Source organism: Cryptococcus depauperatus, chromosome 8, assembly GCF_001720195.1.
Source record: "Cryptococcus depauperatus CBS 7841 chromosome 8, complete sequence".
Classification (NCBI taxonomy): Eukaryota; Fungi; Basidiomycota; class Tremellomycetes; order Tremellales; family Cryptococcaceae; genus Cryptococcus; species Cryptococcus depauperatus.
In genome coordinates, this window is record NC_089475.1 from 631873 (window position 1) to 659282 (window position 27410).

General features: G+C 43.8%; 11 protein-coding genes across 11 annotated transcripts; 5 read left to right on the forward strand and 6 right to left on the reverse strand.

Annotated features, from left to right (window-relative positions):
* Positions 1–90: 90 nt before the first annotated feature.
* L203_106167 (uncharacterized protein) lies at positions 91–1231 on the reverse strand (the record flags this gene model as incomplete). The annotated part of the gene is made up of 5 exons (XM_066215525.1): positions 91–234; positions 284–491; positions 539–712; positions 768–879; positions 961–1231. 5 exons carry the CDS (start codon positions 1229–1231, stop codon positions 91–93), a joined length of 909 nt encoding a protein of 302 aa, XP_066071622.1.
* A 1229-nt stretch (positions 1232–2460) lies between these two features.
* L203_106168 (uncharacterized protein) lies at positions 2461–2990 on the reverse strand (the record flags this gene model as incomplete). Its single annotated transcript, XM_066215526.1, has 3 exons — positions 2461–2491; positions 2538–2569; positions 2616–2990. The coding sequence occupies 3 exons, from the start codon at positions 2988–2990 to the stop codon at positions 2461–2463; spliced, it is 438 nt and encodes a 145-aa protein (XP_066071623.1).
* A 324-nt stretch (positions 2991–3314) lies between these two features.
* Positions 3315–5335, forward strand: L203_106169 (uncharacterized protein; the record flags this gene model as incomplete). The annotated part of the gene is made up of 8 exons (XM_066215527.1): positions 3315–3665; positions 3728–3915; positions 3967–4090; positions 4144–4221; positions 4280–4624; positions 4680–4805; positions 4866–5116; positions 5176–5335. The coding sequence occupies 8 exons, from the start codon at positions 3315–3317 to the stop codon at positions 5333–5335; spliced, it is 1623 nt and encodes a 540-aa protein (XP_066071624.1).
* A 135-nt stretch (positions 5336–5470) lies between these two features.
* On the reverse strand, positions 5471–9100 carry L203_106170 (uncharacterized protein; the record flags this gene model as incomplete). The annotated part of the gene is made up of 10 exons (XM_066215528.1): positions 5471–5617; positions 5670–5732; positions 5788–5998; positions 6051–6104; positions 6159–6470; positions 6528–6739; positions 6796–6941; positions 6991–7082; positions 7135–8627; positions 8678–9100. The coding sequence occupies 10 exons, from the start codon at positions 9098–9100 to the stop codon at positions 5471–5473; spliced, it is 3153 nt and encodes a 1050-aa protein (XP_066071625.1).
* Positions 9101–10492: 1392 nt separating this feature from the next.
* Positions 10493–12039, forward strand: L203_106171 (uncharacterized protein; the record flags this gene model as incomplete). Its single annotated transcript, XM_066215529.1, has 4 exons — positions 10493–10833; positions 10883–11010; positions 11060–11842; positions 11897–12039. 4 exons carry the CDS (start codon positions 10493–10495, stop codon positions 12037–12039), a joined length of 1395 nt encoding a protein of 464 aa, XP_066071626.1.
* Positions 12040–12574: 535 nt separating this feature from the next.
* L203_106172 (uncharacterized protein) lies at positions 12575–17772 on the reverse strand (the record flags this gene model as incomplete). The annotated part of the gene is made up of 14 exons (XM_066215530.1): positions 12575–12815; positions 12871–13681; positions 13730–14838; positions 14887–14982; positions 15038–15171; positions 15218–15363; positions 15417–15560; positions 15611–15914; positions 15965–16407; positions 16457–16736; positions 16794–17301; positions 17351–17471; positions 17520–17644; positions 17702–17772. The coding sequence occupies 14 exons, from the start codon at positions 17770–17772 to the stop codon at positions 12575–12577; spliced, it is 4533 nt and encodes a 1510-aa protein (XP_066071627.1).
* Positions 17773–18087: 315 nt separating this feature from the next.
* Positions 18088–19406, forward strand: L203_106173 (uncharacterized protein; the record flags this gene model as incomplete). The annotated part of the gene is made up of 10 exons (XM_066215531.1): positions 18088–18136; positions 18190–18197; positions 18244–18267; positions 18321–18342; positions 18397–18468; positions 18522–18580; positions 18631–18742; positions 18794–18864; positions 18918–19072; positions 19127–19406. The coding sequence occupies 10 exons, from the start codon at positions 18088–18090 to the stop codon at positions 19404–19406; spliced, it is 852 nt and encodes a 283-aa protein (XP_066071628.1).
* A 296-nt stretch (positions 19407–19702) lies between these two features.
* L203_106174 (uncharacterized protein) lies at positions 19703–21967 on the reverse strand (the record flags this gene model as incomplete). The annotated part of the gene is made up of 7 exons (XM_066215532.1): positions 19703–19890; positions 19952–19961; positions 20032–20104; positions 20162–20637; positions 20694–21468; positions 21521–21542; positions 21592–21967. 7 exons carry the CDS (start codon positions 21965–21967, stop codon positions 19703–19705), a joined length of 1920 nt encoding a protein of 639 aa, XP_066071629.1.
* A 460-nt stretch (positions 21968–22427) lies between these two features.
* L203_106175 (uncharacterized protein) lies at positions 22428–24127 on the forward strand (the record flags this gene model as incomplete). Its single annotated transcript, XM_066215533.1, has 12 exons — positions 22428–22454; positions 22508–22543; positions 22635–22697; positions 22774–22897; positions 22951–22961; positions 23011–23050; positions 23105–23197; positions 23247–23326; positions 23376–23428; positions 23481–23490; positions 23548–23931; positions 23993–24127. 12 exons carry the CDS (start codon positions 22428–22430, stop codon positions 24125–24127), a joined length of 1056 nt encoding a protein of 351 aa, XP_066071630.1.
* A 230-nt stretch (positions 24128–24357) lies between these two features.
* L203_106176 (uncharacterized protein) lies at positions 24358–25579 on the forward strand (the record flags this gene model as incomplete). Its single annotated transcript, XM_066215534.1, has 3 exons — positions 24358–24439; positions 24508–24662; positions 24728–25579. The coding sequence occupies 3 exons, from the start codon at positions 24358–24360 to the stop codon at positions 25577–25579; spliced, it is 1089 nt and encodes a 362-aa protein (XP_066071631.1).
* A 235-nt stretch (positions 25580–25814) lies between these two features.
* On the reverse strand, positions 25815–26925 carry L203_106177 (uncharacterized protein; the record flags this gene model as incomplete). The annotated part of the gene is made up of 2 exons (XM_066215535.1): positions 25815–26393; positions 26452–26925. The coding sequence occupies 2 exons, from the start codon at positions 26923–26925 to the stop codon at positions 25815–25817; spliced, it is 1053 nt and encodes a 350-aa protein (XP_066071632.1).
* Between the last annotated feature and the right edge of the window lie 485 nt (positions 26926–27410).

The following is a 27410-nucleotide window of genomic DNA, read 5'->3' on the forward strand; positions in this document are numbered from 1 at the left end:
CATGTTGGAAACTATAAACCCAAGGAGTGCGGTGCGGATGAGCCGGCTTTCCATCCGCGGCACAAGGCCGTATCTCGCTCGTCTTCTTGCTTATGCCGACGATGTATTGGGTGTCAGCTTGCCCTTCAGCTTCCATCCTTCATTGGAACCTAGCCTGTTCTCAAAGACAATAATTTCGAAAACCCGTTGGGTCCGCTTTGTAGGGGCAGAGTTGCCTTTCTGAATGATCAAAGACTGGAAGGCAATCAGAACGTGTACAGCTGAGGTTCTGAGGCTGATGTACCTGTTGAGTGTCAAACGCCAAAGTAACCTGTGCTGCCATTTTGCCATCTCTCGGGTCGACAACAGTTATTCTCGCAGAGATCAGCCGAGGTCGCTTGTTTTCCTTGTCGAGTTCCCAAGTTAGGTTATCCTTCCTACCTCTAATAACATTCTGAGCGGCGATCAGAGCATCGTCTGTACTGATGGAGAGTGCTTGTCCCATGGTTCCACTGATATGGAGTAAGTATCAGAGCAAAACGTGACGGATGTGACTTGCGAAGCCTGTATTTGCATGTACTTGTTGTACATTTCCGTCAACTGCTTGACTGTTTTGGACATGGCACCAGCGCCTCGAATGCCAACCCATGCGTTAATGAGAGGGCCAGGTAATTGTCTGACAACACTGTTTTTGTACTCGTCCAAACCTCCCTGCGAAATCATGTTGCCGATACTTGAACCAATCAACGTCAGAAGCTGAGACAGAGTATATCACAGAAGCGATTCACCTTTGTCTAGTCATCTTCTCCCGATCTGCTCTGGCGGTTTTGTACGCCTTGTCGTTCGATTTACCAAATGATATCCAATCTGACCACAGCCTAGGAGGATCTACACATGGCTCTATGGATGTGTGAATAAAGCTTCAAGTAGCATGTACAGCTTTCTCCATTATGACTTTTGCAATCCAACCAGTCTACTCACCTATTATAGGCAACTTTGATCCTGCTAAATCAATCCCCGGGTTGGCTCTTTCCATCCTCGAAAACATCTGCTTCTGCTCTTCAAGCTTTTGTTCCAGTTCCAGCTGGAGCTTACTCTTTTGTGGTGTGTTGAGTCTTTGAGCTGAGCTTGATGCATATCGAAAAGATGTGATGCTCGATGCAGCGAGAGGAATCAATGCTGATCCAAGGAAACGAGCAGGAATTTGCGAAGCACTAACAGAAGCTAGATGAAAAGTAGGTAATAAAGTCATGGCTCAACGACCTCAATGGGAATGACAGCCAGGTATATCCCAAGGGTTGTTGGGATGTCGTTTTTGGTTTTTATATGAAACCAAAACCCAAAAAAGAATTGACTAAGATTGAAATATTATGTCACGTGACTTTACGGAGAAAGCCGCCTAACACACAGAAAGGTGGTACATTGTACTTTTTATTTTGATATTATATTTGAGAGATTGTTTAGGTTTACGAAACTTTTTAACTTCGCTTTACGTTTTTCTTTTGCTCTTTTGAATGTGCTTGACTTGAAGTTCATCGAGAGTTTACTTGTTAGATAGCTGCAGTCAATCGCACAACAGATGTATGCAGAGAAGAAAGCACAAAAGTTGCCAGTGAATGGCACCAAACATTATGGTTTATAAACCCTTGATAGTTATCTCAACTGCCTGTGATTGATATCTTTCATGAACTTGGAACATTACGCGAAAAGGAGCACTGTAAAGTGCTTAGAGAGCTTGAGAGTAACGTTGACTCGAGAATTTTCAAATAAATTTCAAGCGGGACACGGTGTTTCAACTAAAATATTTTTCAACGATTCTAGTTGTGAAAAAAGTCAAATGTCAAACAGTTCTTGACTCTCGATTCTTCCTTGTCTTGTCATCCGGGAGCCGTTCTTCACAGACAAGTCTTCGCAACGGATGTATAAAGTGATTAATGATAGCACTTGAAGATCACCCAAGGAATTTGTCGCTTCATTCTGTTGAACAATCAAGCATGATTCATTGATGTCGCATATAAATCGGCCGTGCGATATATAATACAAGGGTCGTTGATTACAAAAAAAGCATAGCTTTCACCGTATAGACCATGTTACAGCGAGTGCAAAAAATGTTGGGAACGACGCACAAGTGTACTCAACCTATGCAAGAAGTACCTGCCTTTTCTAATGTCGACACTGTAGCACCTCATCCGTCAGTATGGGTTCATTTGGATTGACTGTGGAGAGATGAGATAAAATGATCAGAAGGAAGGCAACGGAAATATCCACACGATTTTATGCGCTCTTGGACAATAGCCTATAGGCTGTTTACATCCGAAAATGTTTCATCATAAGGAGAAAATAGGGAAACATAAAGGGTTTGGGTAAAACACTTACTGATTTGAGGTGTCATAAGGCTTGCACAGACATCTTTTACCAATGGTAGATTGACTGATCACAATCATGCGGTGGCAGGCCTAATCCTTCACAGAGACGGGTGTCTCAAGATAAGATCAAGGCAGTCAAAAGGTATCTGCACTTCATAAGGCCGTGCTCCAAGAGAATAACGAGGATCCTACCCATCACCTCCCACCCATCCAATGCCAGATCTCTTTTTCTACTTCAATCTTGACAATGTCACTCTTCTTCATACAGACCATCGACAATCCTCTTCCGCCCCAACCGCTTCCTGGGCCGGAGAAGGGCTCGCTCTTGGGCCAATATTTTTCTCTATTTTTCCATACTCTTTCTTCATGAGTTTCTTCCGCTAGCTCACCTACCAGCTTCCCTCCGCTCGCCAAGGCTTCCTCCTTGGCAACCAAAGAAGCTGGAGGAGGGCGAAATTCTTCAGCGTCACTGAGAATAATATTGCATTGTTTGTCAACGCAGGTAAAATATCCCATGATGATGCGGCTGTCAATCAGCGTAATCTTCAATGGTTGACCAACAAGAGCCTGTAGTGAAGGTCGATGAGGCTCCTTTCTGTCCTCTGGTGGAAGAGGAGTCGAGGCTCGGAAAAGATCTGAACACATAATCGACTTAAATGCTTTTTAGAAGAAAAAGAAAGACGTTGGATATTATAAAAGGTATTATAAAAGAAAAAGAAAAGAGAAATATTAACGCCGATGAAAGAATTTGGATGGTGAAAGATTGGGACACGTTTTATTCTAGACAGTTTCCCCCTTCCAAAAATAAAATATAATTCAAGTCAATAAATCCTTTCAAGATGAAATATTTGAAAGTCCGTTTACCTTTTCTTTTCACTTGTAAGATAAATACCTAATCTACCGAAGCACTTAAGAATGCAGCAGTAATAGCTGAGAAGATCTTCAAGTTGACCGTTACCGTTTCTCAGAATGACATCAACACCAACATCGTCCACTCCTCTTCTTCAGCCTCAACAGTCCGCTTCCCCGGCTTTCTATAAACTCTTGACTCGCAAGCGTAGACAGAAAAAACGTGACATCCTTCTTCTGACAGTTGTTCTCCCTACAATAGCTGTAATCATCATAGCATTCTTAGTATGGGACGTATCGTCATTGGGTAACTGCTATGCGTTGCCACTTTGCCAAATGCTCGACAATGGACGAGGAGCTGAGCGTGGGTGGTGGGAGAATCAAGGGCCGTATGCGCCTTTTCGTAGCATGGGCAAAGCAGGCGCTCAGGCAGGACTGCCAAGAGGATGTGAGATAGACCAAGTGACTCTGGTAAGAACATAACTCAAATTCGGTGTATTTGATTAAAGAAATGATCCTGTGACTTTCTGTAGCTTCAGCGACACACCGCAAGGTTCCCGACGTCCAAAGCCGCAAAGTGTATGCTTGGTGCTCTTGAGAAACTGGATAATAGAGAGATAAAGATGCCCAGACTTCACCCAGAATTTGCATTCCTAACCGAAGTCGATTTCTCCCTCAAGGATTGGCGCTTTGACAATCTCACGGATCAAGGCAGAAAAGCGTAAACCATCTCTGGGAGATTTCATCGAGACAATAAGCTGATCAGCCATAGTGCATGGAATTCTGGTCGCCAGATAGCTGCCCAATATAAAGGCTTTTTGCGCAAGGCGAAAGATGTCTTTTCTCGGTCTTCCGGAGGAGAACGGGTCATTGAAACTTCTCGTTATTGGCTTGAAGTAAATCGTGACGTTTCTAGTTATTTGGCATCAAATTTAACAAACGATATTAGGGTTTCCGGCAACACCGTTTTATACTCAAGGACAAATCTCAACTTCCACATGTGGATTTGATTATTCCCGAAGGTAATGTACGTATCTTGCAATTTTCTGTCATGATACGTCGCTCACACACTTGTTGTAAGTTAGTCATTCAACAACACTCTTTCTGTCCATTCGTGCCCTGCCTTTAACGCTCTCAACCCTTCGCCTGGAGAGCTTGCACAGCGCCAGTTGACTTCTTCTCTACTTATGCCAGCCCTGCATCGGCTCAACAATGTCCTTTGTCCGCGACCCCGACTCAGAATTGATGAACTTGTCTGCCTGGCCGATATGTGTGCCTTTGATAGTCAAGCGAGGGGTACGAATTGGAAAGGTTGGTCAAAATGGTGTTCTATTTTCACTCAAGATGAATGGGAAATTTTGGGTCATGGCAAAGACATTAAAAGGTTCTATGAAGTTGGGCAAGGTAGTGAATATGGACCTACCATGGGTGCAAGTCACTCATCAACTGCTCACAAATTCCTATTCGCTGATTCATTATAATTAGGCTGGCTATATCAATGAAATCATTGCCCGTTTGACCGATTCCGCTCCTGTAGATCATACTATAACCAACCGCACCCTCGACAACAATGAAGCAACATTTCCTCGAGGAGGAGAGCTATTTTTTATTGTTAGTCAACCTTTCTGTCTGTTACCCATATTGGTTACCTTTCTGACTCCCATGACACAGGACTTTGGGCATGATAACGAGATGCTAGCAGTTATGGCTGCTCTCGGTATACTTAAACAACATCGCCCACCACCTATCGACCAGGTGCCACCCAAGAGAACCTATACACTTTCTCATATTGTTCCTTTTGGCGCTCGTCTAACATTTGAGAGAATCACATGTGATACAGGAAACTGGGAGCCCGATAGGAATGCAGAGGACCCAGAAAATAGGGGGGATGGTATGAAAGGTTATGTGAGGATTCTGGTCAAGTAGGTTCTCTTTCTCCAACCATTTTGCGCAAAACCTTACAAAGATTCATTGTATTTAGTGATGAAGTTCATCAAATTTCAAACATTGCGTGCGAGCAGTCAAGCTTGGCAGAACACGGTCTTTGTGAGATCGACGCATTTGTGGAAAGCCAGTATTTTGCAACGACAAGTGTCAATTGGAATATCTGTTTCACTGAAAATGATTTATCGAGCGGTTAAGTGCTGTAAATTGGACAAGCAGTGTATTAATGGAATGCTATTGTTGATTAAATCGTATGGAATAATGCACTCTATAAGACATAATCCCGTTGACCTCCAAAAGTAATAAAAATGGCCATGATATCAATACAGGAATTACAATGTCTTATCGTTATTTTGTCGTAATAATAGGGCAGAGACAGACGAAGCTGTTGAAGTCTCTTTGCTAGCTTCAAGCGCAGCAAGTGTCTGCCTGGCAACACTCAAAAACCCTGGCGGCATTCCTGCCAAACTTGCGGCTTTCTTCAAAGCGGTTGTAAGAATTAATATAAGTAATGGGAGAGTGAAAACGTACGATAGCGTGAGAATTGTAATTAATGCCAGGTCGTAAAGTGTATGAATACGAAAAGGCGCCATTCTAAATTATTGTTAGAGCTGTGCTCTTTTCCCATCGCTTAAATTATGATACTCACTGATTCGTCGATGTCAGTACACCAGAAAGAGATTCCATCTCTTCCTTTGGCCTCCTGGTTACTTTGATTGACACCACTGTATCCGAGCATTCCACCTAACTCGTGATAATGAGTTGCAAAAAGCGTCCTGCATTTGATGTGGCGCAAGATATAGTCAAGCGTTGCATATGCTATTGAGATACCGGCTTGAAGTGTTGTCCCACGTCCAATTCTTGTAATTCATCAGTTTGGTGTAGGATTCTGGTAAATCAAGCGTATCTTACTCATCCATGATGACAAGGGAACGTTCAGTAGCGTATTTTAGTATGCTTGCAGTTCTACAAAACGTTGTTACTCTTTAGGAACATTACGCCAAGAGGCGAAATACTCACTCAACCATTTCCAGCATGAAAGTGCTTCTATCCCTCCATAAATCATCTCTGGCGCCCACCCTACTGAATACCTTATCCACCACACCTATTTCAGCTTTCTCTGCAGGCACAAAACTTCCACTTTGGGCTAGAATTGTTATAACAGCTGTTTGGCGAAGAAGCGTGGACTTTCCGCCTTGATTAGGACCTGTGATCACATGTAAATGTGAACAGGGTGTCATGTGAGTGGAGTTAGGGGTGAAGACACGAGACGAGGAGAGAAGGGAAGATTCAATTGAGGGATGCCTACCTGCGACAATTTCAAGGCCGGTCCTATTCCAAGCAAATTAGTTCTTTCATCATAACAAGACACAGAAAATGACTCCTTACGAGTCATTCAATATAGGCCTGACCCAACTCATATCCACGGCATTTTGGGCAAAATTCATGCAAAGGTCCAATTCATCAATAAGGCTAGCATTGCGCTGAATGGCATCGGCCGCGTCCACAATCATGCTCTGCAAATCACGGGCCGCGCGTCTTTGGGCGGCCCCCAGAAGCTCAACAGTAATCTCGGTTTGGGTGCCCAAAGCTGTTAAAGGCTATCCATCATTTTTAATGGGGACAAAGAATGGATAGAACAGTATATATCACTTACACCGTAAACGTAATATAGTGTTCTTCCAGTTGTAGCCCCAATAGGCTCCAAGGACCTCGCTTTGGCTGTTTTCTCGTTTTCTTTTTTGGGTAATTGGATATGATAACCGTATCGACCGTTCTTTTCTACCACAAGTAAAGAAGTACCTACAACACGAATTAGTAGGTTTTTAAACAAACACCACCTCATACCTACCAAACTTTTTACTAAGACTGCGCTGCAGCTTCTGAATCTTAGATTTTAGAGAAATCAGTTCTTCGTGCCATGATTTCAATTCGTGAGAAAAGCTATACCTGTAAGACAAACACTGTCTGGGATGCAGAAATGTAAATGGCTTACCTCGGCTTTATCCACCACTCTGCCCTATCCTTTTCTTCCCGTTCTCGTCTCATCCTATCTTGTTTCTCTTGATCGGTCTCTTTAGGTTTAGCTTTCCCATTAAACATCTCAGTTCCAGGACTTGGTTGATCCTCCAGTACATCTTCGTCACTGCTAGCTTTGTACATAATGGCTTCTTCATCGAGTGAAGCTTCAATCTTGCTTGCAACATGATCTAAAGCGCTGAACGAATCAAGGAACAATTGCAGGCGCTGAATGCCTTCTGATTCGTAATCCTTGACTTTTGCGTGCCTTTTTTCGTGTCCAATCTCTCTCTCTATAGCCTGCCTTATCCGTTGAACATTCTTAACCCATTTGCCCGCATTCCATATATCCGTTCCTGTTGCTCTCTGCCCTCTACATCTTTGAACGATACGCATAACATCCCCAACACTTCTCAGTTCATCTCTAAGCTCTGTCCGCAGGTCTTCTCTATCAACAAAAGCCTGTACGAGCGCCAAACGTGAGTTAATTATATCGAGACACGTGGAAGGAGCTGTCAGAGTGCGGATGAGAAGTCGATGCCCAGACGGAGTAACTGTTTTGGATATGACAGATAATAGTGTCCCGCGGGAGGATAAAGGCGAAGAAAAAGGGCGGACTTCGCCAGTAGCGATCAGTCCACCTGGACGAAGGGCATGTCGAATCTCGAGAGCTTGAAGTGTCGTGGCGTCAATCTGCATAAATGCCGAGTTGATCTGTTTATCTGGTTGGTTTAAAGCTGGCATGGTTTCACGAAGCGTGTACTCCAGATGATGTCGCAAGAGGGCAATGGCATAATCTTCTGTATTGTTAGGAGAGAAGGGAAGCAATGAAGCTGTTGACCAGAGAGGAGGAGGACGATACGGGTTGGCAAACGAGACATGTACGCCTAAAATCTGGAGTAAGGAAAAAAGCTTCTTGATCTCTCCTGCAATTTCTCCCTCAAACGTGATAGCATTTGTCTCATTTTGCCACGCTGCTTTGAAGGAATTGTCAAGGACGACTTCTCGTGGGGTGATCCTGGTGAGTTCATCCTCCATCTGAGAGGAAGTGGTATCTTTTGTAAAAAAGTCGCCGGTAGAAGGATCGGTATAAGCCAAAGACATCTCTAATCCTCCATCATTTGCTTTATTGCCTACTGCCACTGCCAGTAAATATCGACTTTCATTCGTGTCGAGCCATCCTGCATCTACCATTGTACCAGGGGTCAATACCCTGCACACTTTACGCTCTTTCCGTCCCGAGCCGCCAGTGAGTTTCTTGCCAACATACGCTACACCTCCATCGGAGTCATACTCTTCCACCAAGACAACAGTATGTCCAAGGTCTTGAACGAGAATTTTGAGAAACTTGTCGAGAGCATGAACAGGGAAACCTGCAAAGGGATACGATCCTTTTCCGGAGCCATACTTTTTCTCAGCAAGGCTGATAGATAAGATGGAAGCTAATTGTCGCGCTGGTTCAAAGTACGACTGTGTGTTATTAGCGGCGAGGCCATTTTGACAAAGCAAACTTGACGTACTTCGTAAAAGTTCCCGACTCTGGTTAAAAGGATACAGTCAGGAAACCTCTTCCAATTGACATAGACTTCTCTTGCAAGAGGTGTGTCCGGTATCACACCTGTTCTGATAGCTTTCTCGAGATCCTCCTCTTCCGAGAGCTCCTTGTGCTTGCTGCTATGCTTGGTATCCTTCCTGATCGATGTTTTTTTCGTAGACTCTGGCAAGGCCGCGATAGTCGCCTGAGCTTCATTTGAGTCAGGTAACAAGTCCGCTTTCTTGGCTCTCTGAAGAGGGTCAAGCTTTGGCAAAGCTGATTTCCGAATCTTCGTTTTCTTTGGCTCACTCAGCTTGTCTTTTGCGAGCGACCACGAAGAAGTGCGGATACGTCTTGAACCGGGACATCTTACTTGCAGGCGCAGACTAACACCGATAGCCAAACGCATATTGACGTTTTATAAAAACATGATAATGTAGAGTTGATATGTTTCTAGCGTCGAAAATAAGTTGAAAATGAAATTTGGCGAAAAACGTAGACGTCATCATTTTGGAACAGACTTGCGGACCGAAAACCAAATATGTCTGGACATTAGTCGTTTGGGATATCTCAACTAAAAAAGCCTGAATAGACTATTATAATAGAAATAAAAGTTGGACAGTGTTGGGCCCACCGACGCCATGCGTAGTGAGCGGCCCAGTGTTTGTATCCATTACACATTACCAGCGGCTCAGAGAAAGGCAGGAGAGGAGTGTAAGCGCCAGAGATTCTCAGACTTGCATTGAAACCGAAGACTTGCTGGATCCCCAACTCTTACTCGCCAAATATCTGGCAGTGGGTATGGTCATCATGCCTGACTCAAAACGCAGCTAGAGGGAACAAAACTCAGAGATTGTTGTTGAATTTGACTATTCTCCCTATGCCAAATATAGTGAAATTGATAAGCGTGACCGTAAGCAGTAAGGTGAACCAATCACTGGGGATCCAGGATAGGATTGACAGGGTATAACTTAGCGCATTCGACGAGTTTTTTTGAGAACAAAATTGTCCGTCTGCCGTAATTGCGTTCGTGGTTCCAGAGACGTCATGTACAGCATAGATGGTAATGTGAGCTGGGCGAGTGAAATGAAAGCGGCAGCAGACCATGATTACAGTTGGGAATCAACATCAAAACAGTCCAACGCTGACACGGCTTGACAGTTTAAAGTACATCTCCCTCATCCAGCTTGCGTTTCATTTCGTTGATATTTAGAGACTTGAATGCCAGCATGCGATAGAGGTAGGTTGCTGGTCCGATGCGCAGGAGCTTGAGTTGTGCAACTGCGCGAAATGTCGTCTGGCTGTGCATTGAGAGAAGAACTTGGAAAAAGAAACGTTAAGAAATTAAAAAAATAATTTGGAAAAAGTAAATAAAAACATTAAATAATAATAAAAGAGGCTTGAGCCACATTCTTCTTTTCTATCTTATTTCTTGCATCTCTACAAAAACATCATCAAGGTTATTCTTGCTGACTTTTTTTCTCTTTCTTTCATCCTTCCTCTTGGCTTTTTTTTTTCTTCATTCCAATTAGATTTGATATACCCAGCTCCCAATTGAAGGATATTTTCCGCCCGCATAGCTTTTAGCAACCTTCTCCATCTGTAGCCAGTACCAGCCCTCAAAACACTGTAGAGCAAAACGCCTTTACTTGTCCATATAATTGAATACGTTTGTCCCTATACCATTGTCTGTGGTGCTACGTTGTAACAGTGAATAGTATCTCTGTGAGCAAAATAATCCATGTTTTGATTGCCTCCGTCAACATTGTGATAGCCTGACGACGGTCTCTATAGCTCGACAATGTCCTCATCACGCGTTACGTCTTCTGCAGCAGTGTCCTCGGTAGTGCCATCCGCAACATTGTCAACTGCATCCTCCGCAGCTTCATCTACATCTGTCATCTCACAGCCTTCCTCGACCGCTTCTAGCAGCGGATCATCCTCGACTAGCCCTTTGACAGCAGCAAGAGCATCAACGACAGGAAGTATAGTTAACTCTACTCAAGGTGCAACTGCCCGTGGGATCAGTGGTGGTGCAATCGGCGGAATCGTCGGAGGAGTCATAGGCGGGATAGTTTTAATCGCTATCCTAATAACATGGTGGAAATCGACAAGAGGTAGAGGAGAAAAGGTGCCCCCACCGCAAGTCCTTGGCTGTTTATTTGCCGTCCCAAGGCTGACCTTTGACCAGGCCGAAGCGTGATCTTTCTCGTACTTCCATGCGACAGCGGCACGTTCATTCCACAAGTATGGGTGGATTGAGTGGATATCACTCATCCATTGGGAACAACCATCGCAGAACAAGTACTTACTCTACGCGTATGTACATTTTTGGCCTTTTTGACAATGATTAATGCAATCCGTGCAGTTCTTGCTCCTCCTCGAGGATCGTCAACCTATAACCATTCCCGTCACCCTTCGTATCATCAAACTTCCCCAGCGGTCACTCCAAGAAATTTCGCTGCGAGTGATGCCTCGTCACCTATCCCTGTATCAGGTGCTTCCTCTGAGTCCCACTCAGTTTCCACAAGTGCTCCTCACACTCCTGGCCTTCAATCTCAGCTGTTACCCATCGACCAACAAACCGGTAAACCTTATCTTGCCCCATTAGACACCCGTGTTGGTGATAACCAGGAATCCGAGGGTATTGAGCCTCGGCCTGTCTCTGTTGCCACTGATGAACGAGGTCAACCTGTCATATCTCATCCTCACAAGACTGATTTCGTCCAATCTTCTTCATCCCCCACGATGCGCCAACCACCTGATGCTCCCTATGAATTATCTCCAGCACACTCTAATATTCCATCACCTCATGACTCACCCCAAAACTCTCCACATGCATCCTCTAGGGGTTTGTCGCCTCGAACATCTTCCGCGTCGAATCTTCGCTCAGGAGGTATTGGACATAGGCCCTTGTCAATGAATTCTCTGGGATCGGGCCGATATCTACATTTTGGGCCAGCTGGTGGCGCACCACATCAAGGCAGACCTGTCGCTCTTGAAATGCCGAAACGACTTGGTGTCGTTCCAGACGTCAATGGGGATTTTTTCACCGGTGTGGGAATCTCACAATTACAGGGAAGCGCAGACTTAGGCCTTGATGAGTTGGGACGGATGAGAAAAGCCTCAAACAAACAAACATTTCAAGTTGGTAAGTTGTCTTCATCGGTGTATATCAAGAAGATAGCTAATGCCTGATAAATAGATTATGAGTCTTCACCAACCCGCGCAACGTTTCATGGTCGATCGAATGAGCGTCTGCCAACACACAGACAAGTTGAGGGGCATGGAAGCTTTCAGCAAGAGAAAGACCCTCAATTAATTCTTGATAGAGAACTACCTCGTTAAAAGCGAAACAGGAGAGAGTACGACCTCGGTTGAGAGGAATTACTCCGCTCCCAGTCATTCGCCATGGACACTTTTTACAGACATGTTTCTTGAATGGTTTTACTCATTCCACCAATCTGTCCTAAATTCTCTGTGTCTCTTATAGCACAGGAAGCATTGCTTTTGGATGAGAGGGGATAAAGATTAGAATATGTCAGAGACAAGAGGAGAACGGTAGAGTTGATGTATCTATTTTTCTTGCACAGTTTCCCACTACTACTTACTAGTGTCTTTTTGCTATTCGTTTGTCATTTATAGATTTCAGAAGCACTTGCACACCCATATATTATATCAAACCTAATGTGGACTCGCACAGATAGTTCGATCCATATCCTTGTCGATTATTGGTATGCATCACATCAATATCCTGCTTAATCTCTGTCAATTATCATGAAACACAAGATAATGTAACAAGGCCTATTATGCGTTATAATCACAAAATGATAAACAAACAGCAGACGGAGACTGGTATTCAATGCAAGGTATCATGAAACTCTCATCTTAATCCTGTAACACCTTCCATCCTCCAAACTTTGATGATCCCACTCCTATCAGCAGTGACTATACAGCTCGAGAATGGCGTCTCTATAGTGCCTAATTTACAGATCGCGTCGTAATGTGTTCGAAGGGGTTGCCTCTCTCGATCACGATCACGTGTAGGCAATTGTTGGCCATTTTGTCGATGTACATTAGGTAGAGTATATATTATTGAGATTTCGCTATTTTCTGGTGTTTGTCTATAATGAAAAAGCTAAGTGAGCAAATGCCAAGATGATGAGGTGGAAAACTTGCTTAAAAGAGACATCTTTCTCCTTTTGCGATCCACATACTACAAAGCCATCTGCCACCTTTACCAAATCCCAATATCTGATCACCCTATCTTCTCCGGCACTGATCATCCATCCAGGCCCACTTTGATTTGCTTTCCCTCTACCCACTGCACCCAGCTCAGGTACAGACATCAACATTGACTCCTCTGGTCGAGGAAAACTAGCCCAGCTTTGACCTACAATGATGTCTAGTGCTGTTTTGGGAGAGAGAGGCAGAGGGGTAGAAGCATCAAAGTCATCAATGGGCATAGATGATGGAAAGACTTGTGTTTCGTGCACAAGTTGAGCGATAAGCGCCGATTTGTCAGGAATTACTTCTTCTACCTCTCTTGATGTTTCGATATGTTTACCAGGCCGACGGCTCCGAACTTGATAAACTTCCATCAGCTTGGATGTTTCAATATCATACACTTCAACCAAAGGGGCGAAGTTAGGTTCCTCCAGCTTGAAGGCATCAAGAGAGGAAGGGGGGAAAAAGGATGTAGCTGAAGAAATAGAGACCATTATCCAACGTCCCCGACCTCTGGAAGGATGAATGCAGCAGCTGGTTATTCCGCCGCCTGCTTTCCAAGATTTCAAAAGTAAACCAAATCGTAAGTCCCACAAGCTGATGACTCCCAGAGAAGTTCCCAATATGAGCCAGTAAGTAGCTGGACAATGCGAAGTGATGATACCAAACTCGAGAGGGTTTGCGAACCGCTTGGAAAGTGTCATGTTTCGAATGTCGAGTATGGCAATAGCAGATGTTGAAGTTACGATGATAAGCGAGGAATCTTGGATAATTAGTATTATAACCATATCGTCTACGAATATCTGCTTACCTTGTAGATGTGCCAAGAAACGCACATAGCCGTCTGTTTCTTCCGTTTGCCACTTTTTTATGCATTCGATTTTGACATATCTCACACTACTGCTCCCCGCGCCCCCAATCACATGCACCCTTAAGACATGCACCTGTCCATCTTCACTCGCCGCAACAAGGCAATGTGTGTTCTCAATTCTGCACAATGTCACCACAGGCGCATCCATTTTGTATTGCAGGCGAGGTTTGGTTGTGACACTCCGCTCAAGACGGGCAGTATCCCATATCAAAACATGACCATCTTCAGAGCTAGTGGCAAAGAACACGCTGTCGGGCGAGGTTACAATAGATGTGATTGCTTTCTCATGATGTGTCAAGTGGGCAATCATTGTCGCACTTTGTGGTGAACATGATGAGGCCTTCACGCGTGATGTTCTCTTTTTGTGACTTGCGGTAACCCGTGGACCAAAATCTAAAAGCGGTTCTCGGTAATTTTCCAAGTCAACTTGCTCCAGAAAGGCCTTCACGCCAGGATCATAACCCTCATACGAGCTAGCATATGGTACAGGCATACCTCTTGGTGTAATCGTACCGTATACACGACCAAGAACCGTGGCAGTGGGCGTTGTTCTCCCAGAAATAGATTCATCGTGAATAGTTGTAGTACCTACAGCATTAGTGTGCGATGCGCCTACAGCAGGGGCAGCCTTGGAATCCATTTTTTTAAAGGTTGATCCAGATCTAGTCATGGCTGTGATATCTATCTGGGAGGACACACCTGATTCTGAGGTGCTACTGTTTGGATCTACAGAAGGTGTAATCTGTTTAGTGGGGATCTCGACCTGTGTGGGCGGTTCAAGAGCTACCAGCCGTCGCTTGATCTCGTCCAAAGGGTTTTCCACAGTACCACGATTGCTTTTAGAAGTTGTGAAAGATGTTCTTCGACTTGTGTTCCCTTGTTCATCAAACTGTGAACGGAGGCGTCGCAAGTCGGCTTTGGCATCGACACCAACCGTACGAGGACTGATGAAAATTGTTTGAGGCGTAACTCCGAGGTCGGTGAGAGATATAGATTTCGCGACAATCAGTTTAATCTCTGGAGGCAAATCTTGCTCAACCGTTTCTCGTCTGTGACAATGTGAATTAACACTTATCTCCAATTGATATTATGCTTACGCTCTCGCCGCATAAGCTTGTTTAATGATAAATTCCTTCATGGCTTCTATTTTTTTTTCGTCTGACGCAGAGATACCTTTATCACTAAGTCTTTGGCTAAAATCAAGATAAGCTTTTGGAAGGCTATTTATGTTAATAAGCCATCACGCACTCAAAGTCCTCTCGTCCTTGAAACTTGAGAAGTTCTACTTTTGCCGACCCCTTCGAAGGAGTGACGTCCCAATACCCTGGTGGAATATTTTGAAGCGCGGCCCCTTTTGATGTTGTCAAAGTGCTCCTAGAAAGCTGTACCATGTCAGTTTTGAATCGCCGGAAACCTTAACAGTCCCACAGGTGGTAACAGAGCAGCTATCAAAGATGTTTCATTAATTTCTTTGATATCTGAGCGGAGCATGGGTCGGATGGAAGGATATAAGATACACCAAACGTCCGAAAAAGGTAGATTGCGCGCTGCAGCAACTATAAATCCTACAGCACCTATGCGTTATATTGTCAGCAGACCAGGTTTAATACATCGTGGTAGCATTTACCTTGACGAATCCACAAGTTTGGATGATATAAGAAACCTCGAATGGCAAATAAAACATCCCAAAGTCGCATACGAGCTAATAAGCCTAGAGAAGCCAGACTGGTAACAGAGCCAATCACTCGGGCTACAACAGTTTCCTCGGGATCTGTATAAATCTCAGTCACAACCGACTTGCGGCTGAAACGTCCTACTCACCTGCTAAAGCTTGTAGCATTAAAGGTAAAACATATTCTTCAACTGCCCTCAATCCGATGAAAGCACCAACACCAACTATACCGTCAAAAAACGCAAATCTCAGCATCCAGTCTTTGTCGTTCAAATAAGTCATAATGTGACTTAACACTGTCTCATTGGATTTTTGCCGGCCAAAAAAGAAACAAAGGTCAGATATAGAGGAAAGAATAGCTCGTTTAACGGTTGAAGCAGGATCTACAAGAAGAGTTGTTGTTTGTTCTTCTACTACTATCTGGATTTCCTGCAGCATGTTGTCATAGTCGGCCTAATTATGTATTCAATGCTTATACAAGCATTACTCAATTACATGCTTACCTCAACCCCAACAGACGTTTCTATCCCTGGCACAGATACATTTCCGTTAGTAGCCTGGCTCATCTCTAACATGTTGACAGCCGCGTTGGCTAGGTTTACTAGACCTTTGGCATACGTGGCTCGAACAAACACGTCATTATCTGTTGCCAAGTGTTTCATTTGAGGTAGCAAATATTCTGGTATAAAGGTCGCGTTCTGCGAAGCAATTGTTGCAATACTCTCTACTACAGACACGAGAGTTCGACAAGCCTCGGCACGAACGATAGCCGCATCGTCTGAAAGAAGCTCGACGATATAAGGAACAATACGATCAACTTTATCTTCATCGAGAAGAAAAGGGACGAGGTTTGAGAAAAGCTGTAAGGCGTGTAGCCGGGAAGATGGAAAGAGACAGTGACGAATAGAGGAAGTGACAACGTTCAAAATTAGGAGAGCAGGTCCGTCTACATAGATTCAGCTTTCACACATTGCTTTCGTTATAGAGTGACATACCATCTGCTGGGCCTCTTCCCAAGTATGTGGATATACTTTCCCATTCTTCTAGTAATTTATCAATTTTGACCCCACAATGCCTAGAGGATCTTTGCAAGAATCCGTCCGCTGCACTATTCCTAGCTCTCGTTTCCACAGCAGTCTCGTTCAGTGAGACAAAGTAATCTTCAAGAAAGGTATAGAAATACTCTGGAAAAATGGATTCGCGATAAATTGAGAGTATGCGATTGAAAGAAGGACGGGCCGAAGGTTCGCGTGAGAGCATCTGAGCAATCATGTTCTGATTAAAACGCCGTTAACGTCGCTCTAGCACAGTTTAGCTTGGAAGAAGCCTTGCCTTAACTTCAACACTTTCAATATTGCCCAAGATCCCGTCAAGTCCCAAGCTTCCCTCTCTGTAGGCATATAACTCGCTCAAATTGAACACAGTCCTTCCATCAGTCCACATCTCTGCCAAAACACATCCCGCGCTAAAGACATCCATTTCTTCAGTCACCTTGCCATCCCTTCGCCCAACAGAGTCACCTTTCGCTTCTCCTTCCTTGTTCTTTCGATCGGCAACTCTGGAATCGGAAGCATAAAAGCGCTCAGGGGCGATATAACAAGTCCGTCGGCCAGACGTATCAAAAAAAAACGAGAAATCAGAAGGGTCATCCAAAGGGAGAAAAGTCGGCTTGAATGAAGAGGAAAAGTCTGTAAGTTGAACTGAAAGAGAGGTAGTCAAAAGTATATTTTCCGATTTGACATCGCCATGAGCTACTTTCAGATTTTGAGAGTCTCTGAGAGCAGTCAAAAGTTGGAAAGCAATCCATTTTTTCTCTATGCTAGCCAGGTATGGCTGTTGGCTACATGAAACCATCAGCCAAAGATATCTGATCGACCAAGTAGACTCACCTGACGCGATCATAGAGATTCGTGCCTATCCACTGGCGGATCAAATATCCTGCTTTGTCAGTCTCTACAAAAGTCTCATATGTATTGATATTCTGCAAATCCGAAAGCACATCTCTTTCAGCTATAGCTCCACATCAGCAAAAGCTTCTAGCGGAGAGAGTCTTCAAACCTTTTAGCCGCCTTTGAATGACTCTGAGCGACATGGCAGCATCAGGCTTGATGAATATCTTGAGCACTATTGGACCATACGCATGTCTAGCAAGTATCGACTTAAGGAACCTAGAAGAAGACAGGCTACGTTTAAAATGATTTAGAGCATGTCTATATTGAAAAAATGATTAAAAGACACACCTCTTGTCATAAGAGATATCATTCCCTAATTCTGCTACATAAGAATCCAAAGCCGTTGAGCTATGATGCATCAGCAACGTATCCAGGGGCCATAAACTCACGCCCTGGCCATGGAGGATATATTACCCATAGTTGATCAAGCATATCATGATAATTCAATTAAACAAGTAAAAAGAGAGGAAGACGATAGAAATGAATTGTTGATGTCACTATTTCTTGCCTCCACTTTTAATGTCCATTACTTTTTTTTTCCTAATAACCTTTTTTTATTACTCTTTAAGAGCGTACCGCACAGACCCGCCGAGGTTGACGCGACTTTTGAAAGTTAATGTTCTTTTTCTTTTTTTCATTTGAATCCGCCACTCAATTTTGTTTTACATCTGACAATGCCACCAAAAAAAGAAGTCAAAGAAAAGCAGGTAAAAGGTGATGAAGGTGAGTCGTCGCTGGTCGGGTAGAGCATTATTGACGACTAACATGGCGGCCAGCGGAGGAGGTGAGCTCATAAGATATGAGCGAAGTTTGTTGACTAGGGATTTCAGATGGTGCTCAGTTATATGAAAGATGTAAACAAACCATTATCTGAGAATTCACGCGTGCGCAAAGCTGACTGAATTAGGTTAATAGGCCGTATGCCTGTGGTTAGTTTTATCCAGCCAAACGAACCCGGCTTCTCAGAGTGACATGCCTTATAGCGGACGTTGTCGCCAACTTGAAGAACAAAGTGCCAAAGACGCTGGCTGTGAAAATTCTGGCTGTTCTTGCAGGTTCATTAATCACTATAACCATCAATATCTGGCTGATATGCTTACGTGAGCAGAAAAAGGTCAACTGAGTACCAAAACGTATGGAAAACAACATTTGTACCTTTATAACCAGGTAAAGGAAGTAATAAGGAATAGGTCGAAATATGCTGAACTTCATACAAGTCACTTCTGAGTGTGTTAGACAAAGAAGAATTGACTTCTTTGGATGAAAACATTAAAACTACTCAAACAAAACTGGATGAACGACGGAAGATCTTGAAGTCACTTCAAACTGGCAAGTAATGCAAAAGCTTTTAGCATTGACCCTGATTGTATCTAAACACAGAACTAACAGCTAGCGAGGCTAGACCAAAGACCTTAGAACTTGGAAAGGAGATTGATCGTATCAAAACACAAGTATGTTAATTCCGCTCGTTTATTCTTTCTCGCTCTTGATGCAATAAATACAGAACGAAATCACTCTCAGAGCCCTTCTACCTTTTCGTGGTGCTTCTGATGATCAGCCTACTGTTATTCCCATGTCGGCAAATGACACCAAGAAAATTGACGCAGAGTTTACAAAATGGCGCAAGGAATGGGTTGATCGTCGAAAGATATACAAAGAGTAATATGCCCGCAATTGAGCTCACCTTAGTGAATGGAACTGATTATGGGTTAGGCTCATAGGATTTTTAGCGGAAGGGGGTCTCATCAATGATGTTAAAACTTTTGAAGAAGAGCTGGGCGTCGCTCCGGATGATGAGATAGCCATCGCCACTGAACAGGGTGAATTCTGCAAACCTCTTCCTGTTATCAGGGGGCGACCAAAAGCAGTCGGAGGATTGCCAAAACCAGGCAACGTGGGGCTTACAGAAAAGGGAGTCAAGAGGACAGCAAGTGTAATCGGTGTAGGCAGTCAAGATGATGCAAAAAAGAAGAAAGTTAAGAAAGAAAAATAAAAGGCATTATACAATTGTTCAACTGGAAATTTGGTTTGTATGAGTATTTTGTATCAATACAAGTTTAGATATTACTTGCAACTGTCAGTGCTATCCATGTATTTGCCTATACTCATAGCATTGTACTTGAGTGTGGTTTTTAACAGAATTTCAATTGCCCTGTTTTATATTATACATGGAATAGTGAATATATTCCAATGCCACAATAAATCACAAACTACACATTATAACCCATTAAGTCCAGATATCATCGCTATCTGATATGAGCTCAGTTTTCCAAGCCCTTTCACTTGTTATTATACAGTCGCAAATTGAGCATGTACAGGATCCACCACTCCTCTCAGCATATCCACAAGCAGATCCGCTCCTCTCCGTATACCCCAAACCGATACTTGACGTAGACGTCGCGAGTTGGCTGTTTCGGAAGAAACGTGGTAGGCAAGCGCCTCATATATCTGATCAGATATCGAAGTCATAAGTCCGGCTAACGTCAGAGAGGCGTTAGTCAGTTTGTAACCATGCGGCAGAGGGTTTTGTTAACTCACTTTCAAAGAGCTGATCAAATGCAAAAGAAGAAACGGAGCATCAGTTTACCAATTATATTATCAACAGTTTATAAGCTTACTGTCCAAGAACCCTCAAAATTGCTGAGGTCTGCTGCCACTTGACAATGGATAGGAACCAAAGTCTTATTTGAGCTACCACACCACCCCATATATCAGCCTCGAGATTTCTTAAGTTCAGAAAAAGCTTACTTGATAAACGCTACAATTGGTCTGATCAAAGCATTATTTGTGACACTCAAATCTGTAGTATATATTGGTACCGCAGCTTTGAGGTCTCTGAGTCTCAAGTCGATGTCCACGACAACTTTTCGCTCTTCCTCTTCATTCGTTCGAGCATCCACTTTCCTTGGCGCTCTTAACGGTGGTCTAGCAAGACGGTGTTGTCCAGGTATAACCCCAATGAGAGAATTTTCTGCAGACTCGATAGCTGCCTTCAATCTTTCGCCGTCAGGATCATCAGGATGTACACCGTGTGAGATGGTTGCTACATTCCGACCAATTTCTGCCAAAAGAGCATGTAGGTCGACTTGGTCATCTGGATGATGTGGGAACTTGATGTCAAGTACGGCGTCAAGTTTACCGGAAGTTATCCAAGACATGGGGCCTGTATAGCCAGTAGCATATTGCGCGTGCTCTATAGGAAGACCGTCTATCCTAAAACGAGCCTATGGGCGTTATGAGGTCAATAAAAGACAGTTAGTCACAACAAAAAACCACTCACCATCCTTTTGATTGTGCCTACATTATTCTCGAATTTTCCTAGTTTTTGAGGCATGTGCAAGCTGAATAGACAATTGTCGAATTGGCCTGTGATTCCTTCTGCACTCATCATGTCGTAAAACAACCACTTTTTTCTTAAAGGCCCAATAACGGCGTTGAATATCGAGATGTTGTAGGGCCTTTGTCCACCGGGTTGGTAAACAGTGACAAGGGCATCCTCAACGTGGAAAGACTCAAATTCAAAATCGCCAGGTGCCGTGGGATGGCGAAAGTCGGCAGGATCGAGTGGTTTAGACACATCCCACCAAACAGAACGTCGATCCACTACCCCACGTACACCATTAACGCGTACGTCCTTGACAAGACCTTTGCCATCCAGCCAACGCATAAAGGAAAGTGAGACTTCCACTTCATTGATGTTGATGTCAAACATGGTGTAATTATCTTCTGGCAAAGCTGGATGTGTGGCGAGGTAAGTCTCTGGAGAGAGCGCTGACGAAAGGAACGGTATAGCAGAAGGAGGTTTTGCTGTGGCAGCCTTGATTTGCTTGCCCTTCTTTCCGTCGAGACTAGTCACAGATTTTTCAGAAGGTCTTTGTGAGACGTATACGTTACGGATGGTGATCATGGAAGAGCCCCACTTGGGAACGATGGCAGACTCGAAAATGACTGTGACGCCGGTATTGTGTGTCATATAATCCGATATCCACCTGGCCATTGACTCTTGAAGAGACAGAGAATTACCAAGGGCAAAGATGACCGACACAAAGGTAGTGCTGTGAATGATAAGCCAATGTCACCGATAAATGATGTCCTGATCAAACTTACGTTCCCAAAAGAAACCATACAGCTACAAAGAGTCAGTCTGGTCACTACGCACATCACATAAGATTACTCACTATTGCCAACCAAGAACCAACTGGCAAAAGCACTCATATCATCCGTATTAAACCTTCTCCAACCCCTAATGGTAAACCACTTTAGCCGAATTCGCAGTCTTTGCCACCACCCATTCGCTGCTGCTAGAAGCTCCTCTTTGCTCGGTCGATGGGGCGAATTGAGAGTGATAGCTTTGGATTGTCGAATGAGTCTCCGTATGAATGGAGCATAATCTTGCGCATGGCCACGCTGTGGCAGATTTGGGTTGTCTGGGTTGGGAGATGAAGTACTGGTACCATGACGACAGTTACTGCAGCGTTGTCTCAACAAATCGTTAGAATGGAATCGGCGAGTAGCTGTATAAGTTGTGGAATGGGGTGCAATGGGTATCACCATCTGGCGGGTGAAGAAACGATGTATGGCAAGATATCTGTCGGTCGAGGGAGCTCTGATTTGCCTAGCTGACGTCCTATTAATGACGAGAGAAATGTTTACTTTCATGTTGATTGAACTTTTATCATGTAAAATATTCAAATTCCGATTCACTTGTAGAAATTCTGACGTTGGAAAGCGAATGTGGAGGTTTACGTAATGAACGAGAGAGTGTAAGAGGTTTGTATATTTGTGACTCAAGTCACGTGATATGCTATCAATATGAGCCTGATATCGCCTTGAAACATTTGAAGTTTACCTTTTTATATGAGTATCCGTTTTCTTCTCTTGACTTTATTGCTATCTACATTCTTAAAGGATAGAGGTTTGGTGAGAGTATATATAACATAGGCAACATATTATTTTGCAAGTAAATATACTTTACCTCTAAAATTATCAAACGGCAGGACCGTATCTGGCCAAGATGCCCCCGAAAGCTAAGGATGACAAGGCAAGATTTTTCTGGTACGCAGTGGAAAAGGCAAACTGATCCAAGATGGATAGACCTTTGGTATGAAAAACAAAAACAAGTCTGCAAAGGTTAGTACATATAAAGCCTGTAGAAATGGAACTGGTATCAACATTAGCTATGTCGTTATCCGTAGTAGGATGGAGCTGACTATTAGTACAGGTTCAAAAATATGTCCAGACTGTAGAGAAGCAGCAGGCTGAAGCTGGGAAGAACAAGTCTGACGTGGGTTGACCTTACTCCATGCTACCCCGGCATGATCGACGGAGTAGAAGATTATATTGACGGAGGATAACTGTAGAAAGCCAAGGAAAAGGAGAGACAAAAAGCTGTTGAGGCTAAGGCTGCTATTCAGGCAAAGAAAAAGATGGAAGCAGAGCTTTTCAAGACAGCTCAGATAGCTCAAAAGGTGCCTTTTGGAACCGGTAGGTGTATCTGCTGTGCTCGACAGTCATATACTGATTAGCTATCTTGTTAGATCCAAAAACTGTGAGTCAGATAGACAACAACGAAAGCCATGGATCTGATTCACGTACAGGTCCTCTGTGTATACTTCAAAGCCGGACATTGTGAGAAAGGTCTGCATTTCATTCAAAGGATATTGTTGCACCTATTTTAACATACTCTTACAGGCAACAAATGCAAATTCTCTCACGACAGAAATGTTGAGCGCAAAGTAGAAAAGATCAACTTGTATCAAGATCAGAGAGCAGAGAAAGCTAAAGGTTTGTTTCTGATAATCATGCTTGGGTTGTGTTCACACGGTCTATGTAGACTCTATGGACACTTGGGATGAAGCTAAACTTCGAAATGTTATCTTGGAGAATGGCCGAAAACAAACAAATGCTACCGATGTGAGCAAGGGTCCCTCAAAGCTCATTATATAGGCTGACGAAGAACTAGATTGTCTGCAAATACTTTATTCAAGCTATTGAGGATAAGAAATATGGTTGGTTGTCAGTGTTTTTTCTCTACACTAGCCGAAAGTTGCTGATAAGCACTCTTCAGCTGGGAATGCGTACGTTATCGCCCATTTCGTTTATCAAGGCACTTACTAATTTCATTGAAACCTTAGCCCAACGGCGGAGATGTTTGTAAATACAGACACGCTCTCCCGCCAGGCTTTGTCTTGAAATCCGAAAAGAAGAAGAAAGAAGAAGAAGCCAAAAAGGAGCAAATTTCTCTTGAACAATTCATTGAAGTTGAACGACACAAGCTCAAGCCTCCTCTTACTCCTGTAACCCCGGAATCCTTTGCAACATGGAAGAAGAACCGCCTGGAGAAAAAGGCTGCGGAATCGGAAGCATTGGAGAAGGCCAAGGCGGCACAGCGGGCAGCAGGCAAGATGACAGGAATGACTGGAAAAGACATGTTTGAATTTGGCGGAGAGCTATATGCAGAAGCGGATGAAGATGCGGGAGACGAAGATTGGGATATCTCCAGAATGCTGGCTCGATACGTAAGTTCCTCTACGACGAATATAGCAATCGGACACTGCTGATAAGGACTTTACTATCAAGCGTGATGACGACAATACAGTAAACACGTTCGACCCCACCAAGGGCAACTTTGTCGACGAAGAGAACCAAGTTGCGTCATTGGAAAATGTGAAGGAAGTTACCAAGGCCATCGAGGAAGTTAAGGTGGATCCATGAGCAGAGACTGAAGTGGAAGTTGGCATCGAGATGGATTTGCATTTGGGACGGACATAAAGCATTATTGTCAATGTATCTTTATTTCATTCATGATGCGAAATGCACCACTGGCGGATTTGACCGACATTCAGCAGGCACGACCGACCTGACATCGCAACTGTTTTCAATCTCCTTTTTCATCTCAATGTTATTTATTTCATCATTTCATCTCTAATACAAACTTTTGGCCCATGTCGGATGTTCAAAATATCTCAATCATATCAACAAAAGAAGCTAATGATCCAAAGCCCCATACCATCTATGTTATCCAAGGTTCGTTAATGTCTTTGTCTCATCTCGTAAGGGAGACCTTCATCTACGAAACTGACATGTCTCACAAGTGTCTACTCCTACAAGGACATGGACAGTTACGAGGCGTTATAACGATTTCGTTTCGCTGCATGACGAGCTTAAATCCTCAACTGGAAAGGAGCCACCTGTTGCGTTACCACCGAAAACATGGGGTCTGGGCTGGGGGAAAAGCAATGACAAAATGGTATAGCATCTATCTTTCTCTTCATACAAGCTTTCGAGTATACTGAATCCGCCGGATTATAATAGATTCAAGAGCGTAAACCCCTACTTGAGCACTACTTGCGCTCCATTCTAACCACAAAATCATCCATTTGGCGATCTGCCTACACCTTTTCTGACTTTCTTGCTCTACCCTCCCAAACATCCAAATCTTCCTCGCAGATGGCTCTCCAAAACGAGAGACTTACACCTCAATCCTGGATGCTGGAATACGATGCTATAACAACGCTGTTACGTTCCGCAAGATCACTGTTGTTGAAACGAGACGCTTTAGCAGGAATGTCCAATGCCAGCGGTGCCCGTTCCGCTAGCGTGGAGGCCAAAAGAAACCTCAAAGGAGCGGAAGAGCGTTTGACAGTGTTGGGAAAACGACTCAAGGGACTGAATGGAGTGGGAGAAGGAGAGATTAAGAGACGGGAGGAGATGGTAGAGGAGCTCAATCTGGAGAAGCAGACACTGGAGAAAATGGCCGAGGCAGGGGTGCGGACTGCTCCTCTTGAGTTTGCTGCAGTATCCGGAGGAAGGGCTGCGAATGCTATATCGCCTTGGGCGCCCTCAGGGACCAAGATGCCTGGTGCCATGCCTGTCATTAATCCTACCGGTCGTGTCTTTGGTGCCAAACAGCTGCCACAAGAAACTGAACAGACTCGACCTCTGGATGATCGACAATTACTCCAATTACAGACTAGCACAATATCTCAACAAGATGACCAGCTTCGAGAGCTATCGCAACTATTGCAGACTCAGAAAAAAATGGGTGAAGGCATACATATGGAGCTTGAGAGTCAGAACGAGCTATTGGATGGCATTGAGCAAGGTGTGGACAAGACTGGCAAAAAGTTGGGGAAGGCAAAGAGGGAAATGAATCGTCTTGGATAGACAAGCTTGAAATTGAAGGTAATTTACCACGCTTAACGACATGTGACGACTTTTACAAAGATACACACAAGGTACGGAATACATGCAAGTTACTGAGAAAGCTGTGTGTATAGTTACAGTAAGAACTTGGGTTTAACATTGATACTAGAGGTTTAGGGCGCCTCTCGACTTTGTAATGGTTGCTGAAACAACCAAGGCTATAATCAGTGACCAGAGTTAAACTTTATCACACCAGCTACCCTAATAAACCAAGACTTTTGGATGCTTTGTAGGAAGCCACATCCATCGCAGCCCTCTTTGATCTTCGGACTCCTGCTCCTCTTTCCATGCCATTGATGTACAGCTTCATTTCATATAACGTACCATCCAACGCTTGAGCCGTATACACTTTCCAATCAATTGTTGCTCCATACATGTTTGCGTAGGCAAAGATCACTGCTGTGATTCCTTTGCTGACTTTATCAATCTCCAGCGTTTCCTCATTAGTGGGAAGAGGATCACCCGATGCTTTCTTCATCAATGAATGTATTTTGTTAGGACGATTTCTAATATTTTCTTCATAATACTCGGCAACGGGCTCAAATGTTGCTTTGAGCCAATTGTGGATGAGTCCGAGGCCCTCAGTCTTACGAGTTGACGCATTGAAAGAAAGATATACGCCTGCTATATAAGCTTCAAACACGGCAGAGCAAACATCTAGCCGCGCCATAAGACTTGATTGCAAGTCTGGATCGGCTATCAAGTGGTTGGGTAAACCGTACAAGGTAGAGATATGAGCAATAGTCGCATTTGAAACGAGGGCAGCTTTCATCCTCTATAAGGTTGGTCAGGCATCTTGCTCGCATAGAATGCTGATACAGACTCAGCCTCACGCTAGCAATCCAAGGTTCCAACTCAGACTTTTCCTCATGGAACCAGGTAATGACAAACATTCCCAATATACTCGCACCAACGCGTTCCAATTCCTCCAGGCTTCTACTTTTCTCTTTGGATCCAAAGACGTCTACTGACTTTTCATTCTCGTACCAGCTGCTATGTGTGAAGACCTGCCTCACGAGATCCTCGTCTTGAATCGCAAGAGGTAGAGGTAACGGAAATACCGGAAGCTGCTTCTTCGAGTCGTGATCAATGTCGCTAGCGTCAACGTTGATTAATCGATCATCAGCGAAAGTCTTGCCATCCGAAACAGCTTTAGACATCCACTGGTTGGTTGACCAAAGTGACCGAGGGAATGAATGACTTGATAAATTGGCGGCAATGTCGTACGTTTGAGGTAAAGGCCGACTTTGATCCCCCAAGACGAATAACGGTGAATTGTAGTCATGTTTGATGTAGGGAAGACCCATGGTAAAAGAGTGATTCCAAACTATTTCGGCGACAGTTTTGAGGCAATACTAATCCAGTTGCGAAAAGGTCGACTCGGATAATATGCGATGGTCAGTTTTATCTACTCTTCAATACTGGTATCAATGGAATGATGTTGGGTATAGTTCTTGGACAGATATATTGTTTGAGATTTGCCTATATTTCGTTTTGTTTGAGAGCGTAAGCGTCTTCGAGGAATTAGCAAGTCGCACCAGAAATCAAATCGTCTAATGCCGTGCTCAAAGAACAAGCATTCTTCCACATCAATGCTTGGCAAGAGATGAAAAGGATATACAGTCTTTTCAAACAATCCTGGCACCCAAGGAAGACGCAAGGATAGCTCAACTGTTGTTCGATTATCTATTGGTTGGAATAAAAGATACAAAAGAGAAATGTAAAGGAAAGATAAAGATTGCAATTGAAAAGGCAAAAATGTCAGCAAATCTGGCGCGCTTCACTCAACATG